At 39.8% G+C, this 16262-nt stretch overlaps 1 protein-coding gene across 1 annotated transcript in view; it reads right to left on the reverse strand.

The window, feature by feature from the left end:
- Nucleotides 1-16262, reverse strand: part of pcbp4 (poly(rC) binding protein 4) — a 30366-nt gene that overhangs the window by 2280 nt on the left and 11824 nt on the right. Inside the window, exons 2-12 of the mRNA XM_032521952.1 lie at nucleotides 15796-15985; nucleotides 15602-15625; nucleotides 13754-13786; nucleotides 11831-11947; nucleotides 8534-8665; nucleotides 6785-6913; nucleotides 5457-5531; nucleotides 4519-4590; nucleotides 3077-3118; nucleotides 2901-2976; nucleotides 2344-2393 (exon numbers count right to left, since the gene is read on the reverse strand). Of these exons, the coding sequence (XP_032377843.1) occupies nucleotides 2344-2393; nucleotides 2901-2976; nucleotides 3077-3118; nucleotides 4519-4590; nucleotides 5457-5531; nucleotides 6785-6913; nucleotides 8534-8665; nucleotides 11831-11947; nucleotides 13754-13786; nucleotides 15602-15625; nucleotides 15796-15903 (858 nt within the window). The 5' untranslated portion in view covers nucleotides 15904-15985. The remainder of the gene's footprint in view (nucleotides 1-2343; nucleotides 2394-2900; nucleotides 2977-3076; nucleotides 3119-4518; nucleotides 4591-5456; nucleotides 5532-6784; nucleotides 6914-8533; nucleotides 8666-11830; nucleotides 11948-13753; nucleotides 13787-15601; nucleotides 15626-15795; nucleotides 15986-16262) is intronic.

The following is a 16262-nucleotide window of genomic DNA, read 5'->3' on the forward strand; positions in this document are numbered from 1 at the left end:
GAAGCATAGGTAGAAACACACACATGGTGCATTTCACATTCCTTTCCAGAGAAGTAAGCAGCCTGTTCCACAATGTCTGATTTGTCACACAGCGACCTGGTTGGTCTGCCTGGCTATTATTGGCTCAGCAGTTCATTCAGGGGGGGAAGAGACACACTAAGAGCAGCCAGCCTAAAGAGCAACTCTAGAGACAATGACCACTACAGACGTCAAATCACAGATAACGCGTCTCTCCCACTGAGACCAAGAATCTCCACAGGACTCTGGCCTTTTACACCAGCTGTCAATAGACACCAGCTGTCAACAGCTCAACCACTTTGGTGTGCATGACCTCAGACAACAGCATTCCTATATGAACAATCTTAAAAAAATGCAACCAGAGCTAAATAAATGACACAGGAGACACCGCAGGTATGCTTGCTGTGGTGATTATTTTTCCTGACCATTCAAATAATATTAATGTTGCACTACACTCCTGGTCTTCAACTATAGATGGCCTACATATTGTTGAGTTCTTGCTGAGGCAGTCATTTGAAAGGACACAGGAAGAGGGATGGGATGGTGAGGGTGCAGCCATTTTTCTTCCGGCTAAATCTTTCTTGCACAACAGTACAGTACATTCTGCTGACTGGTTTGTAAGCTGTTTCTCAATGCAACTGTGTGTGTGTGTGTGTGTGTGTGTGTGTGTGTGTGTGTGTGTGTGTGTGTCTGTGTGTGTGTGCGTTTGCGTTTGCGCGCACAGAGTGTATACAGTGCACAGAGTAGGATTGTGTGGTCGGCCTGAGGGGGGACGAAGGGCTGAGGAGGCTCAGTCATAGCTATAAGTCCTCTCTTCTGGAACAATGGCTGGAGCTTACAGCTGTCCCTGTCACGTATAGTGCTGGACTCCCTCACTCCTGATGCATTGTGCCACTGGTCAAGTGTGGGTTTACTTGGCTAAAAAAGCCTTCATGCATTTTAGAAATTGTGTTTAAGGGTTGTGGCTATATTCTATAAAGTACAGTGAAACCTAATCAATCCGACCCTTGTTTTTACTGTCTTCTCTCTACTGTAAAACAAAGACAGTACATTTCTTTTGTTGCCAATACTTGTAACTGAAGTGAATTTTGAATCTGCAATTTTGACAGTGGACAGCATTTCAGGTCATGAATTCCAACACAGTTTAAAGAATAAGTAACTGGCAACATTATATGTTTTTCTTATTGGTAACAAAGCCCATGAACATACCAAAGAAAAGACCAAACAATTACAGTATTAAAACACACCAGTGAGCTACACTATTGCACTGGGTGACATGTTCTCTGTAGTTTATTTTGAGTCAATCCCAAATACACCATCCTGCTGCTGTAAATACTTACATGCATGTATAAATCTGCAGTTGAAAATAGTCCCCAGCAAATGCATTTACTCCTGTTTGAGTTAGGTTTGCTCAAAGCTACAGTGGCTGGTTGTTGCAGGATATTTATTAGCCTTTTTGAAAAGTAAAACTATTTATTTGTGACCTGATTTTATAGATTAACGTCCTCATTAGGAAGTAATGAAGTTGAGGAAGTAATTGAGACATTTTTTGTTCTGGTCTTTTTTTTATGTAATGTGTTGACAGTGAGAAAAATACAGGACCAATGCCAGCCTTTTCCTTTAATTTCCAACATTTCACTTTTTGTTTTTATAGCAGACGTAAGAGCTGCAAATTAAATCATAAATCATACATGGCTTCATTATAAATGTGACTTTCTAAATTAAATCCAAGCAAATTATTACAATTAATAGCCAGATGCTCTCTGTCTAGACCAGCCAAACCAAATACTAGAGTGATCATCCGAAGGGAAATGGGTTTGACTTTATTTTAAAGTGAATCTATGTGCTGTGATTTCTACTCTTAGATTGGAGAGACATTTGATCAAACCCTGGTGGGGGCTAAGTGAAGCGGGAAAGGATCTTTGTCTGTTTTCTTATTGGCTGTTTTGACAGCACACAGACTCTAAGTAGGTCAGGGAACATGAGAGGATTTACTGAGCACTCATGGGAGTCACTCTATAAGAAACTGCAACTGCAGCCCAGACAATAATGCGAAAGGATCCATATCAGCTCAGAATCCCTTTAACCTTGTGTTAGTCTGAGGTTAGAATAATGAGGATAATTAGTAAGTTGCCAACATGTCTCTCGTCTCTTCAGAAGGCACACCAGACGCCTCTGCAGTTGCAGCTACTGCATCCATAATCACCTGCTCCTGTGCTGTGTGCATGTGGGATGAGCGCTGATTTCCTGTTCTTTTTCTAGTGGTTCCGATGGGAAAATACTAACAACGTGAAGAATAAAAAGTTGTGTGTTGCTTTTGCTTACATCATTGGGAATAAGCAGCTCCTGAGATGTCTGAGAGTTGGAATCCATCCCTGATAGGAGAAAACACAAGCACTGACTGAATACAATTGACATATCATGCATTTCAATATTCATTCAACTCCTGTAGTTAGTGGAGCCACACAAGCTGTCAATGATATGCCGGAACAACCCTTTGAGTGGGGAACTGACAGATATAGTGAAACAGTTAATTTCCATTTTAATGGACTGATGTTTAACACGGCACTCATTCATTTTCTTCTCCCAGTTCTCTGACTCTTCTGACTTATCATTTCATATAATAATTTCTATGAGAGAGCTATAAAGCCTTGTCTCCTCCTTTCTCATTGACACAAGCACATTATCAGGACAGCTAATGACAACAGCCTCTATTTCTCTGGTCGAAAGGCATATTCAAAATCTACGACAAGTTACAGATGGAGGAGCAAAAACAAAACTCTGCAACCTGCTTATTTTATTTTTTAATTAAACCGTTTGACTGTCAGCACAATGAGATATAATCCTGAGCAAATACTGACTCTACTGACTGCTTTACATACCAGGTATGATAGTCGTTGCAGGCTGGGCCATTTGACTCAGGCCTTGCTGCATTGACAGCTGATGTAGCTTGGCCATCTGTAAAACAGAAAGCAGCTACGCTAATGCAGTGTACAGTAAACCATAAACTATTTATGTTCTATAAATTATAACATTTATACAAATGGTCACACTGTACCTCTGAGTGTGGAATGCCATATTGGTTTTGCAAAGTGTAGGCCTGAAAGAGAGCATCCTGCATTAGGTAAATTATAGCTATAAACCATCACACACAGGAAATAAATCTGCAGCCTCTTAATGGAAGTGCCTTACTGTCAATACATGCCGGTTTTGTTTTTTTAGAATAAGAGAAATGAGCTTTTATAGTTCAACTCTGAACTAGACATGCTTACTCTCCTCCAGTGGTCTCTACCAATGCAGGTTCCATAGTTTGGGTTTAATTTAACCAGGTTTTGAAATACCCATGTCTGAAAATAGAATTTTGCTGCAGCATTAAAAACTGACAAAAGATTCAACAAGAACATCTCTTTCAAGAAATCCCAAAAAGAACATTAGTATTAAAAGGTCGTTTTCAAAACAAAATCCCTATTTTCTCCATCATATTGGGATGGTAACAAACACTAAAAACCAGGATAAAAAAAGCTAAAAGTATCTGCATGGCTAGATACCAATAGATGTATGTGAAAAATAAATGTGATTTATTTTCTGTAATTTAGAAGACTTGATCCTTTTTAAAATCATGTATCACTTACAAATAGTTCCTCTTTTGTGCTGTAACAAATTATTTGTGCAATCCTGCCTGTTGGCCGCATCTTCTTTATCTCTACCTGCCGGATTGCCCATCCCCCATCATCTTAAATAATGCAGACTCACATATGTTAACCCCCCTTTCTCTCACTCCACCCGGCGATGCTCACTTTAACTTAATTTATATCTTTCCATCCTTGCAAACATCCATCTGTCTAACTATTCTAACTCAATTCTGCCTGACGCCAGCTGTCTGGCTACTATTACCAGTCCATCATAAATGGCCATAAACTGGAGAGGAGAGATTGGTCATTACAATGAATTAGTACAGTACATTAGAGCTGTGTTTATACAGGAAAGCAAAAAAAAAAACCACAAATTAGTAGCAATAATCTTTCAATTTACAGCATGAGTGATCTAAATGATAAAATCTTTATATATATATATATTTTTTTTTTATCTAGCACTGACTTGTCAGAGGCTGCTGTTTCTGTTCTGATATTATGACAGTATCTGCTATTGCTGTCATGGGAAGAATATTCCTAAAGCCGAAATTGTTTCTGGTGCAGTGCTAGGCAGGACTAAAAATGAGACTGTGGAGGTGGTGTGTGATGGCATCATGTTTCAGGAGGGGTTATAGCTCTTACGACAGGGTAGAACAATAGCTGCAGCTTACGCTCAGCTGTTGTTTTTAATGCCTCATGCCAGATGATGGACTGTGTGGACATACCACACAACCCTCAGATCCTCACAGCCCCTGAAACTCATTCCTGCTCTCCGCAGTGAAGACCAGCTTCTGGAGAGATCTTTATATTTTATAGTCAAAATAATTAATATTAATCACAGACCTAACATTAATGGATCTTTAGTTACCTGCTGGAGGTCCAGGCCCCCTTGAGTGACGGAGTACAGAGGGTGGGGTGCAAATTCTGATGCCTCATACACCTACAAACACACAAGAGAAGCACAAAAAGAAAATGTGTAGCTTGTTACTGAAATAGCTTCACGTTGAAGGCCAGATTTAATTTTGCAATGGAAGGGATTTTTAGTGAATGTAAATGTGTTCTTACCAGCTGAAACCTTCCATGGTGAATTTAATGTGAAAATAATGAATACAAAACTTAAAATTTCATTTTTTCCCCTGCTGTTTCACCACAGATCATATTTGGTCTGAGATGAGCTCTCGAGGCTGCATTTCTGACACTTTAACACACCTAACAGGCTTATAGGCCATGACTCATCCGCAGACCCTTTCCCATTCCACTTCATTTTCTCCTCTGACAAATTATATAAATGTCCCTTAGCTCTGTGCTGCCTTCATTACAGCATCGCCCAGTGACCAGGAACTCACCCCGGGTTTAATTTGATAGCTTGTTATGGGTAATATCAAAAACACAAATCCATTCCATAAATTGACCAAGGTTTGAGGCAGCACAAACACTACCAGAACTGCTGACAGCTATGCAGAATATCTGACTACTGCTGTAGCCAGAGGAGACGGCAGGTCTCCAGTCTCGCTGGCTAATCTTGTGAATTTGCTCCATGGGAGGGTGGCTATCTGTCCCTTCTCAAACAGCAGCCTGTATACCACTCAACCTCACCCTCAGACACAAAAAAACCAATCCAATCCCCCCCCGGGAAGCACCTGCATTAGTCTTGTTTCCCCATAGTGAGCCCAGAACTTCAATGTAAGTGTATGAATGTGTGTGAATGGTGAATGTTTCCTGTATGATGTAAAAGCGCTTTGAGTAGTTGTTAAGACTAGAAAAGCGCTGTATAAATACAGCTCATTTACATTTAAAATCTCTCACCTGGTTCCCTGCGATGAGGAGGGCAGCGGGTGAGGGGCTGGGTCGGTAGGGGATGGTGGCACCCTTCGGGGGAGACTAAGAAGTCAAAATCAAGACAATGGGTCAGAGGTTGTAATAAATATTTATTATAAATATCATGGACATTAATACACTCTCACATCTACTCTGGAATGACCTCAGCACTTCTGTTGAGTGAGGCACTAAGTGCAAATGGTGTGTAACTCGGTGGTACAGATACAATACTATACGATATCTACGATACATTCAATAACAATAAATTAAAAACTTAACAGCTACGACACTGACATTATTCCCTTCCTTGTTTCCCTTATGATAATATTAGTCATTCATTGAATTATTAAGGCAGTATAGTGAGAGTTCTTTGTTCTTAATAGCTCTGAGCTTTAGTTTGCATTGGAGTTGCTGGCTCCACAGTGGATTGCCCTCTGGATAATTCACGCATCCACTGACACGGAGACATTTGAAGATAAAAACACCAATGAGAAAAGGAGATTATACAGTGTACATGACACGTATATCTTATCGAGTAACTGCAATGTTGGCAATACTGTTTTTGGTTTTAAAATGTAGAGCATCTTTTCTGCGGAAGAAGTCACAGCGATTTCTTTGTATAACTTTGCATAATTTAAATCTTGAAGCCAAAAGCAAGAAGCCGTAGGTACAGAATCCTAATGAAACTTGGAAGCCTTTGAAGAAAGCCCTGGAAAACTGGATCAAACTAGCAATTAGTCAGTGAGGTCCAGCTGCAATGCTATAACAAAAAGGACTTGTGCACGTCCATGAACACACAGGGAGAAACTGTGCTTGGGGTTGTTTTTCTCTTATCTCTTCGATTTTCTCAAGAGAGCTGTTGTCTAAAGATGGAAAGATTTTGCTGCAGGCCAGTTTGTTTTCTGTTAGCAGCTTAGGGTCCTCTTCAACAATACTGCGCTCTGGCCTGAGAGCTGCACCTTTTGACTCCATCCGATTGTCTCACCCGGAAGATTAAAGCATAAAAGGTCAAAACAATAAAGAAAACAACGTACTTCCTTGTTATTTCCTAGATTAAATGAGGATAATTTTACAGAATCTGTGTTCAGCGGTCGACTTCTATGCAACACAGTCATGGGTAGTATTACTTAACACAGAAGACTAACATAGCCTACTAAAAATGCATGTCTGCTGCAATGGAACAAACAGTCACTTCATTCTGGTGAAAACATGCATGTCATCAACAATCATTTCCCTCACGTAGCTGCAGCAGCAGAACTCTCACCATGTCAGCTTGGTGTGGGTATGTGGAGTAAAGAGAATTGTACGCTTCCTACCTCCAGGATTACTGTGCAGATGAGCTTGACACACTGGATTACAGACTCCTGATTCCCAGATATCGTCACCCCTCGCTCAGTAGAGTTGGGCAACAAATCCCCTGCCACCTGTATCTGAGCTCCAGTGCTCTGCAAATGATAGGGGTTTTAAAAAAAGATTAGTTTCATTCCGGAGATAAGACATGCCGTTATTATTCTGTCATTGCTCCTTTCCGTGCCTCCCTGCTGGCTTTGCTAACCTTACATTTTTCCAACTATACTGACGAAAGACCAACTGCGCTGTAGCGCCAAGTCCTGTCAGGTTAGAGATAAATGAAAAGTCACCCATGGTCAACAAATGTAATTTAATATAGTAGCTGATATATTCCCAATATATCATGTCTGCTGGCATAAAAGGACTGTTTTTAAAGATGCATCTACATTTGCTGATGTCTCTATCAAACTGCAGGGTTTTTGGAGGGCATTATCTAACTACACACATCACAAAATGCTTCTGTAAGTGAGCATGTGTCCTGTGGCAACCAAACAAAACAAGTCCGTAACTGAAACAAATTTGGGTTATGAACATGACAAGAAAATCCGTCTAACCACAGAAAATGGATTGGATGCCATTGCCGGGCCAGTGAAGGTAAAGGCTAAAATGAGAGAGAGAGACTATTTGTAGATCGGTACAGAGCTAAAGTTAAAGTGTCAATCGTCTCTGGCAACAGATCTGATATGTTTAATCCTAATGTTTCAACTGGGCATAATGTAGTCAGGAGTTTTTCCCCTTTCAAAGTTGCCACTGCTGAGTCATACTGTTTGTTGTGTTCAGTGATCTATCCGTACTGCGTTGTCTTACTAATTTCCTGCCTTCAATCCAATTTTAGTGCGGTGCCAACCTACGGCAAGTGCAGATACCACCACTTTGGTCCAGACGGAAATATCTCAACAACAATACTGTATAGACATTTATATTCCTCGGAGGATAAATTGTAAGAACTTATTGATGACCCTGGGACTTTCCATCTAGCACCATCTTTAGGTCAAAACATGAAGTTGTCCAACACTTTGTTTTGTGATTGAATACCAAAAATTAACAACATTTCCATTAGCCATTAGATGTACTTTTGTGTTTGCTGCTAATTAGCAAATCTTAGCATGCTAACCAGATAAACTGAGATGGTGAACCTGGTAAACATTATACTTGCTAAACATCAGCATCTTAGCTTTGTCATTGTGAGCATGTTAGCATTCTCAAAGCACAGCTGTGTCCAAGTAGCCTCACTGAGCTCCTAGCATGGCTGTAAAAACTTAGTCTTGTTATTCACAACCTAATAGTGCGCCTTTTGTACGTTATATACAGTATCAGTGTTGCTCGTTTGTAGCTTTAATGCAATTTGCATGTTGTGATCTATTATTTATGCATTTAATTTTTTACCATTTTTTCTGTAGCTAAACATGATCACCATCTTATATTAATATATTTAAACTGTAAAGCAGTGGTTCTGAGTAAGAGTATCTAATATTTAGCCAACCTAAAATATATGCAAGCAGTTGGACTTACGCTTACTGTATAGGGCACAACATGCAGCAAGGCAGAAAACAACAACTGTACAATTGTGGAAAAGGAACTATATATCCCTTCCAGCTGCAGTTTATTTTCCCTCATCTCCAGAAGCAGATTTGTTCTGTTCATATTTCAGTGTTTGTCCAGCCTATGCAGCAAAGATGGGGAGGATGGAGTAAATTTGTGTTGTGGCTGCTCACCTCTCTGATCTCCTTTATCTTGGCCCCTCCCTTTCCAATGAGAGAGCCACACTGGCTGGCAGGGATGACCAGCCGCAGGGTGACTGGAGGCTTGGAGCTAATGGTGCCGTTGGCCACCAGCGCAGTCAGGTCCTGGAGGGAGATGTGGAGAAAGAAAAAATGTGGTGAGAGTCAGCAGAGAGAGAGAGAGTCTCAAAGGGAGTGGAAATGGAGGGAGAATTAGGACAATTAGGATTTGAATCCAGCTTGGTCAATTTAGGATTCACATGGATCCACTTTCCACCTCAAAATCCCAAACTATGAAGAGAAAGGCAGGTGCTACAGTCATTATTGGGATGAACCAATCCCAAAGCAGCCAAGCTCAATATCTACTGCATCAACATGCATTGAACATCAGAAAAAAGCACATAGAATCCATACTGGAAGTGTCAGGTGGAGCTGTGAGCAATCCAGTATCTACACCTAATTAACCTATGCATGTTTTACTATGTGCTGAGAGACCACAGGCTGGCCAACAATGGAAGAAATCAGTCCAGTCCTGTGTGGGATCTGAAAAGGCTGTTTAATCATTCATATGACCTGCTGAATTCTCCATGAAAGGGGGCAACATTAAATGCAGCACAGGTGGTGTACAAATCGTGCTTTGAGATTTTCACTTCCTACTGCAAGCACACTCAACCTGATCAGCTTGGGAATTCTTTCCACAGATCGTTTGTAAAGAACTGATTGAGAGCACATAATGTTAAAAAAAATATCTAATGGAACTGCCATGAGATGAAGTCCAATTTAAAGGAATAGTTTGACATTGTGGGATATTTCTTTGTTTGTTTTCTTGCTGAGAGATTGATGAGAATGTTAAATATGAAACACCAGTCAGCAGCCAGTTAGCTTATCTTATTATTAAGACTGCAAACACCTCTGTCCCATGCTAAGAAAATCTGCCTACCTCTAAAGCTTTCTAATCAAGACATTGTATCTTGTCTGTTTATTCTGCACAGAAATATGTATTTGAATAACAGAAATAAAAGTGGTATCAATCTCCTTATCTAACTCTTGAAAAGAAAGCTAAGAAGCACATTTCCCAAAATTTAGAATTGTTCCTTTGAACTGCCATGAAGGCTGTACACATACTAAGAGGAAATCTCTTGGGAAAATTAAATGAAAAATCCTATAGGTGCATAAAGTTTGATACGGTTGGTATGGTTACAGTCCAATTTTACATAATTTTAAAGGTATACTGTACGACAAAATATAATCATTCAACTCACTTATTTAACATCAAACCCACAGTGGATAAAGTTAAAATGCTTATCAACATCAAGATATAACATATCTATTAACAATGTTTCAACATAGTAACAGCCAATGAAACAATGGGTGTAAAATACGTCTGTATCCATCTTATGTATTTAGATCAAGAGCCTCACTGATTCGTTTTTACAGTGCAGGTAGCAAACAACCTGTGTATGCTCTCCTTTGGGTGGAGATTAAGCTTTTAATTAATGAACAGTGTGTCTCTGTGAACCTTTGAAATGTAAATATGCAGCGCTGTCTTATTTTCCCATCAATGTTCAACCCACAACAAAATGTGTGACAGAATGCAAAGCACGCTGCTTGTTTTTAACGGTTTGTTTGCAATAAAATTAGCAAAGTTTGGCTTAAGAGGGGGCAGTGTGTGGATGTGAAACCTCTAAGAGATTTTCAGTATGATGATAACTGTATAATGTTTTCATGGAAGTAAACTTAGTATGTGAAAAGCATATTCGATGTGGCTGTTGTGCTTCTCTGCTCCGTGTCTATTTTTAGTGAGGCAGATCAGCCTCTCTGACGTCTTGTCTCATTAAAAGAGGGGCACACAGCTCGTCTGTACAATGACAGGATTCTGGGTGTCATTTTCTTGATTTGATCTAAAAATATGAGCCACATCTTAACAACTGTGAACAATCCCATACTTCCCTGTGACATGCTGGAAAAAAAAAGAAACTCTCAAAGCAAATTGGTGGAAATGAGACAGCGGGTTACACAAGCACTGCTCAAACAAAGAGTTGCAGGGCTTTTATCCCCAAAGCATATTGTGTTGCGTGTGGGATACAGACTCCAATAAAGATTATTAAGAAAGATTATTAAAGATTAAATGCTGTGACTTGACACCTGGGAACAAAATACATGTATGATACTTTAGTGTAATATATTGTGTGGTAAAACAGCACTTCTTTCAGGTAATCAGATCACTTAATTTGCATAAAGCTATATTTTTGTACTTATGTGGGAGCAGATGGGGAAAACTTCATCCATAAAACACAGACAGAAACACACACAACTCAACACACAACAGTGATCAACAGCCAAATGAAAGAACTAAGTGTGCTTGTGTAATCGTAAACTATTGAGACAGAAACAGATGCCAAGTCTAATACTCAGTGGCCAAAAAGCAGATTATTCCCCTTTGTTTTTAATTAAATGTGCCACACATACAATAACTCAACTATGGTGGAAGCGTCATGCAGTGGGTCAGCAACACGTTGCCATGGAAACTCAAGAGTCTTAGGGTTGAAAAGAGGTGAGTGTGAAAGATCTTTAATGAATACTCCTGCACTGTGCTCCCAGCCAGTGTATTTACTGAAGTCTGTCGACCTGAGTGGGAAGCACCTGTTTCCTTGCCATTGTCTGCTGTGATGCTAAATCTCCATTCCATCATATTAATTAGTGCGGTGATCGACAGTCACCACGGGGAGAGGAACCTGTCATCTATAGCTCATTAGTAGACGGTGAGAAGGTAAACAAATCCTTCTCATTAACAGGTACAAATCAGCATCATTCGCACTTTTTACAAGTGGACTGAACATGTGTTGCCCAGTAAAAGGCATTTATATGTCAAGGCCCAGCAAATACCTTACTGAACACAAATCACATTCCACAAGTCAAAAATGGGTTTACAACAACAGCTTAATCCACTTATCCAAAATGTTCCTCTTCAGTGTAATCATATCTGAAAGTGCTGCGAAACACAGCTAAACTCTTTCCTTCCATCACTTCAGTTTGGAATATAATCGATAGCGATAAAAGCACATTAGTGGTAATGTTGCTTAGGAAATGAATTCTTGTAATGATGTGGTGAAATGGCTTCTTGCACTTTCTTTGTTATTTTGGATCCACAAAGAATTTGACAACTTCCAAAAGCTTGCTACATACATTTTCTGATTGCACCCTGAGTGGAATTTTGGTTCATGGGACATGACGAGCTGATTTCACTTGTATGTTATGCCAATGAATGGCATGCATTACAGTTACAGTTACCTCTTCCAGTTTGTATGTGATCATGGTGAAAGCTCTGAAGACACAGTCTGTGGAGCCTGTGATGGTGATGATCCTCTCTGGACAGGAGCCCTCTGAGATGTTGACCCGAGCACTGCTCTGTGGGGACAGAGGACATTAGGTCAGTTATTAATGAAATTAACAGGTTATTAACAGTCATTAACGGAATTGTTTGACATTCTGCAAAATATGCTTATTTGCCTTCTTGCCGAGAGTTAAAAAAATAAGATTGCTACCACTCTCATCATGTCTGTCTGATGAATATGAAGCTGATGAACACATGAACAACAAATGACTCATGATGAATAAATGAAAATATTGGTAATTTGAATATCTGTGTTGATGTATGGAAACAGGTGGAAACAGCTAGCATGTTCTCTGTCCAAAAGCAGCATAATCCTCCAGCTAGCACCTCTAAAGCTCACTATTGAACACTATATATATTATATGTTTAATCTTTACACAAACCAAAGCGTAAAAACAATAGGGTTCCCAACCCCCTCAAGCTTGGACCCCTAAAAAGAACAATTAGTGTTTTTTCTGGGATGTGTTTGTCTATGTCTTGGCTTTGAGCAGTAATTTCCTGAAGGGGCTGGTAGATGGATTTTTTCCACTTTCGATAGAGCCAGGCTAGCTCTTTAAGATAACAGGCTACTCACTGTATCTTCATGTTTACCATTACAGGCGGTATTGATCTTTTTATCTTACTCTTGGCAAGAAAGCAAACAAGCGCATTTCTCAAAATGTGAAACCTTTTCGTTAATTTTCTTGTGGATTGGTTTCAAACTGTGAAGTGTTCAAAGTGGCCAAAGACATACTGTACAGTACAGCACACCAACGGGAAGGAGAGTCAAGTGACAGGAGGTAAAGGAGGTATGACTGAAAGCTATAGAGCACATCTCTGACAATGTAATAGAATTTCTAATAGGGGCATTGCCCTTCGATGACAAATCTCGTGCCCTCCTTTCCTTCCATTTTGTGTCCTTGAATTGAAGTCGAACGAGCTGAGACAGGACAATGCTCTGAGCTCTGGGACATCTTTTCCAGCCACTCCAGTGAGCCATGCTCCTACTGTGACTGTAATGCATGGGTAGTGGCTGACAAGATGAGGCTCATATGTAACAAAAGCCCAAACTGGCTGACTAGCTGGGTGAGTGGATGGATGACTACCATGGGTGAGTGGTTTATCAAACCGCTCTGCAGGGCTGCATTGTCCCATGACCTCACTATTCCTCTGGTTATCCTTCTGCCTCATAAAGTACATAAAACCTTAGCAGCCAGAGAAATAATCAAATATACTGCCATGGTGTCAGCCTAATTACTTTTTTTAATACAAAGAGTTAACCAAGCAGCATTAGTTTGGCTGCACCCTTGAGATTTATAAAGAGGGAATTGACGGGCAGACAGAAAAGAAGGAAGTTGTTTTAAGCAGGAAAAGAAAGAAAAGGGATTTACTGAGAGAGCAGCTAGAGAAGCAGTAGTGATTGATGAAGAGAGTGGATTTAAATTGAAAAGGTGTCGTTAATGCCCAAAAGGCAATTCGGACAATGTACCAGCTCTGTATGCTTTTTAAACTCAAAGCTCCCAAACAGGCAGAAAGAACTGAGCTTTGTTATTAATACATACGACTTGCCAGAAAGCCTGGGCGGCATTGGAGGCCTTCAGAGATTGAATTATGTTTTCTCTTGAGATGAACCTACTGAGCTTGTGGTCAAAGACAGAGACCACAGAAAAGATGTGGTCGGTTCAAGTCTTAGTGTAAGAAAAAAAGAACAAAGCATTCTTATTTTGGCTCCTGTATGGCATGATACCACAGCTAGTCCGTTAGGAAAACATGCATAATAAAGAGCAAATAGCAAAACTGATGCAGATGATGAAATGTTTTAAAGCTCTAAATCACAGTACCTCTTCTCGTATTCGTTTCACAGTCTCTCCTTTCTGGAAAAAAAGAAGATGAAGGACAGCTTTAAACAGAATCAAATGTTCTTTGTGTGAAACATCAGTGTCCTCGACCTCTAAGTGAGAGCGGCTTTTTCAAACCATGAAAGCCTGATTGGAATTTAACCGAACAAATTTCAGTAGAGTTACAATGGGCAATGCATCGCAGCGGTGTACCCTGCACTGCTGTCTCAAAAAGAAATTGAATACGTCCGTGCGTCTGAAGGGGGCATACATATGCTGTACTGTAACGGCTATATATGCAGTGAATATGAAGACCTCCTGCCAGGGACAAGAACATTTTGTCAGACCCTTGTGTCATGCTGCAGCATATCCTCTGCTGGTTTTTAGATTGTTTCTTCTTCTTTCCTCCATTTCCTTTTGGCTTAAATCCAGTAATAGCAGTATCAAAACCTGTAACATCTCACACTGGGCTACACTGTTATTTATATTATATTCCAGGACGACTTATTAACATGTATGTTGGGCATTAGGATTCTGGTCTCGGTCTTCCATTGATGAGAAAGAGATGAGAGGTTTGCTTAACAGATAGAGTGGCAAGTTATTAGTCCAAGTACTGCATATTGAGTGCCTCTCTCTCTTGAGCTTCACAGTATGTGCCAAGCTCCTCTCTCTTTCTTTTCTCTATTTTTGTTTAGATATCTGATTTCTGCAATACACTGCAGGATCCATCGCGACATTTTTCTTCCATCGTTCTTTATTTTCTGTATGAAGTTATTTTTTTCTTTTGTCCTTGTTCTGTCTTCAATTGATGTCTTTAGGTGTTGTATTACAGGGCATGATAGCTGGAGCAGCCAGGCCCTTCCTTACAGACACTTAAAGTACCCACAAGGGGCCAACAGTAATATATCTTTGGAGCTCAGTATCAACAGGAGGCTTGCAGTCAATGCACTAATCTTTATTTTGATGGATTACTGGGTTGCATGATGGGTGGTGGGGGTGGTGGCAAGGTCTTAAGAGGGTTGGTTTGGGGCAATTACATTTAGGATGGGGATATTCAAAACTACAATTGTTTGTTAGACCAGGACTTCTCCACTGGTCTCACTCTGTGACCGACATCTTCCCATGGACATGGACAAGTCACAACCCGCTTTTATAGAATTCAAATCAAGCAAATTTATTTTTCAAAAATAGCCTTTGAAAACACAAATCTTTTTTTTAAACATTAATACACATATTTACATGTGCAAAGTGCATTTCAGAGCACATTAATAATAAACTGAGGATAAACTGCATGGACCAAATTGACTTAAATAAATGAAATATCAAAACTGCACAAAATAAATAAGGCCGCAAATTATCTTGCCTCCGAACATTAACACAAAAGTGAATGTTGATCAAATTATGGTTACCATGGCTACGGCGCTAGACTGACGCATGTCCGTCAAAATATTTTTGTTCAAAATAAAAAAACAAGTCCAAAATCAGATGCGTAATTAAATATTATTTATTTATTCAGCTTTCCTCACCCACCCAGAACTGGTCCGCGACCCACTTTTGGGACCCACTAGAATAACTGTGTTAGAGGGCTTTGTGCTCTGTGTTGATTTCAAGACGGAATCAGGAAAGAGAGTGAAATTATTCCAAAACGGCTTATTATTAATCCACATAAAAAGCCTATTTTAGGTATTTGGCTTAAGACAATGGAAAATAATAATTCAAATCTATACATAATATTTGACAGAGCATTTCAAAACATCAACCTCATCTGATAAAGGAATGCCATTCTGTTTTTTATGATTAATTAATTAACAAATATGCAGTATTTTGTGTAGTTGAATAAAAATTTCTCACCTTGCCTATGATGCTGCCAACCTCCTATAATACAAGGACATACATGTAATTACATACATTAAATACAATTTTAAAAAGCAAACCAAATTATATATAATATATAAATATATATTTTATTATTGATTCTATGAATTTCTGGTGTATAATTTATGAGGTGCTCCTTCATAAACAATGTTTGAGCAGGGGGATTGTACCTTTCCATGCATGAGCAGACGTAGTGTGAGGGTCACTCCCAAGCCCCCGTCTGCAAAGTCCTGCTCACAATTCATAGTGATGTGGGAGTGGCACGCAGGGAGACGCATGAACAAGGCTCATTCGCTGGTCACACAGTCAGAGGAAGGCCAGCGCTCGTTCTCTGGCTCTCCAAGGTCCTTCAGTGCCGCTCTGAGAGAGAGAAAAGCATGACTGAAGTTAAAACACTAAATTGTTCGTCATTTCAAAAACATTTCCTTCTAACCAAAGAAAAATGACAATCAAGTCACAAAAACATGCATTCACGCTAACACACACACACACACACACATACACACACACCGATGCAGATGGCCAATTGAAAAAAAAACTCCTTTTAGTTCCATGTAGAGGGATTACTGTCACAAAAGCAGTCTTTTATCTTATTCACTTGATGTACAGCACTGATGCAGTGTAGTGGTGTACATAG

Source organism: Etheostoma spectabile, chromosome 7 (genome assembly GCF_008692095.1).
Source record: "Etheostoma spectabile isolate EspeVRDwgs_2016 chromosome 7, UIUC_Espe_1.0, whole genome shotgun sequence".
NCBI classification, from domain to species: Eukaryota; Metazoa; Chordata; class Actinopteri; order Perciformes; family Percidae; genus Etheostoma; species Etheostoma spectabile.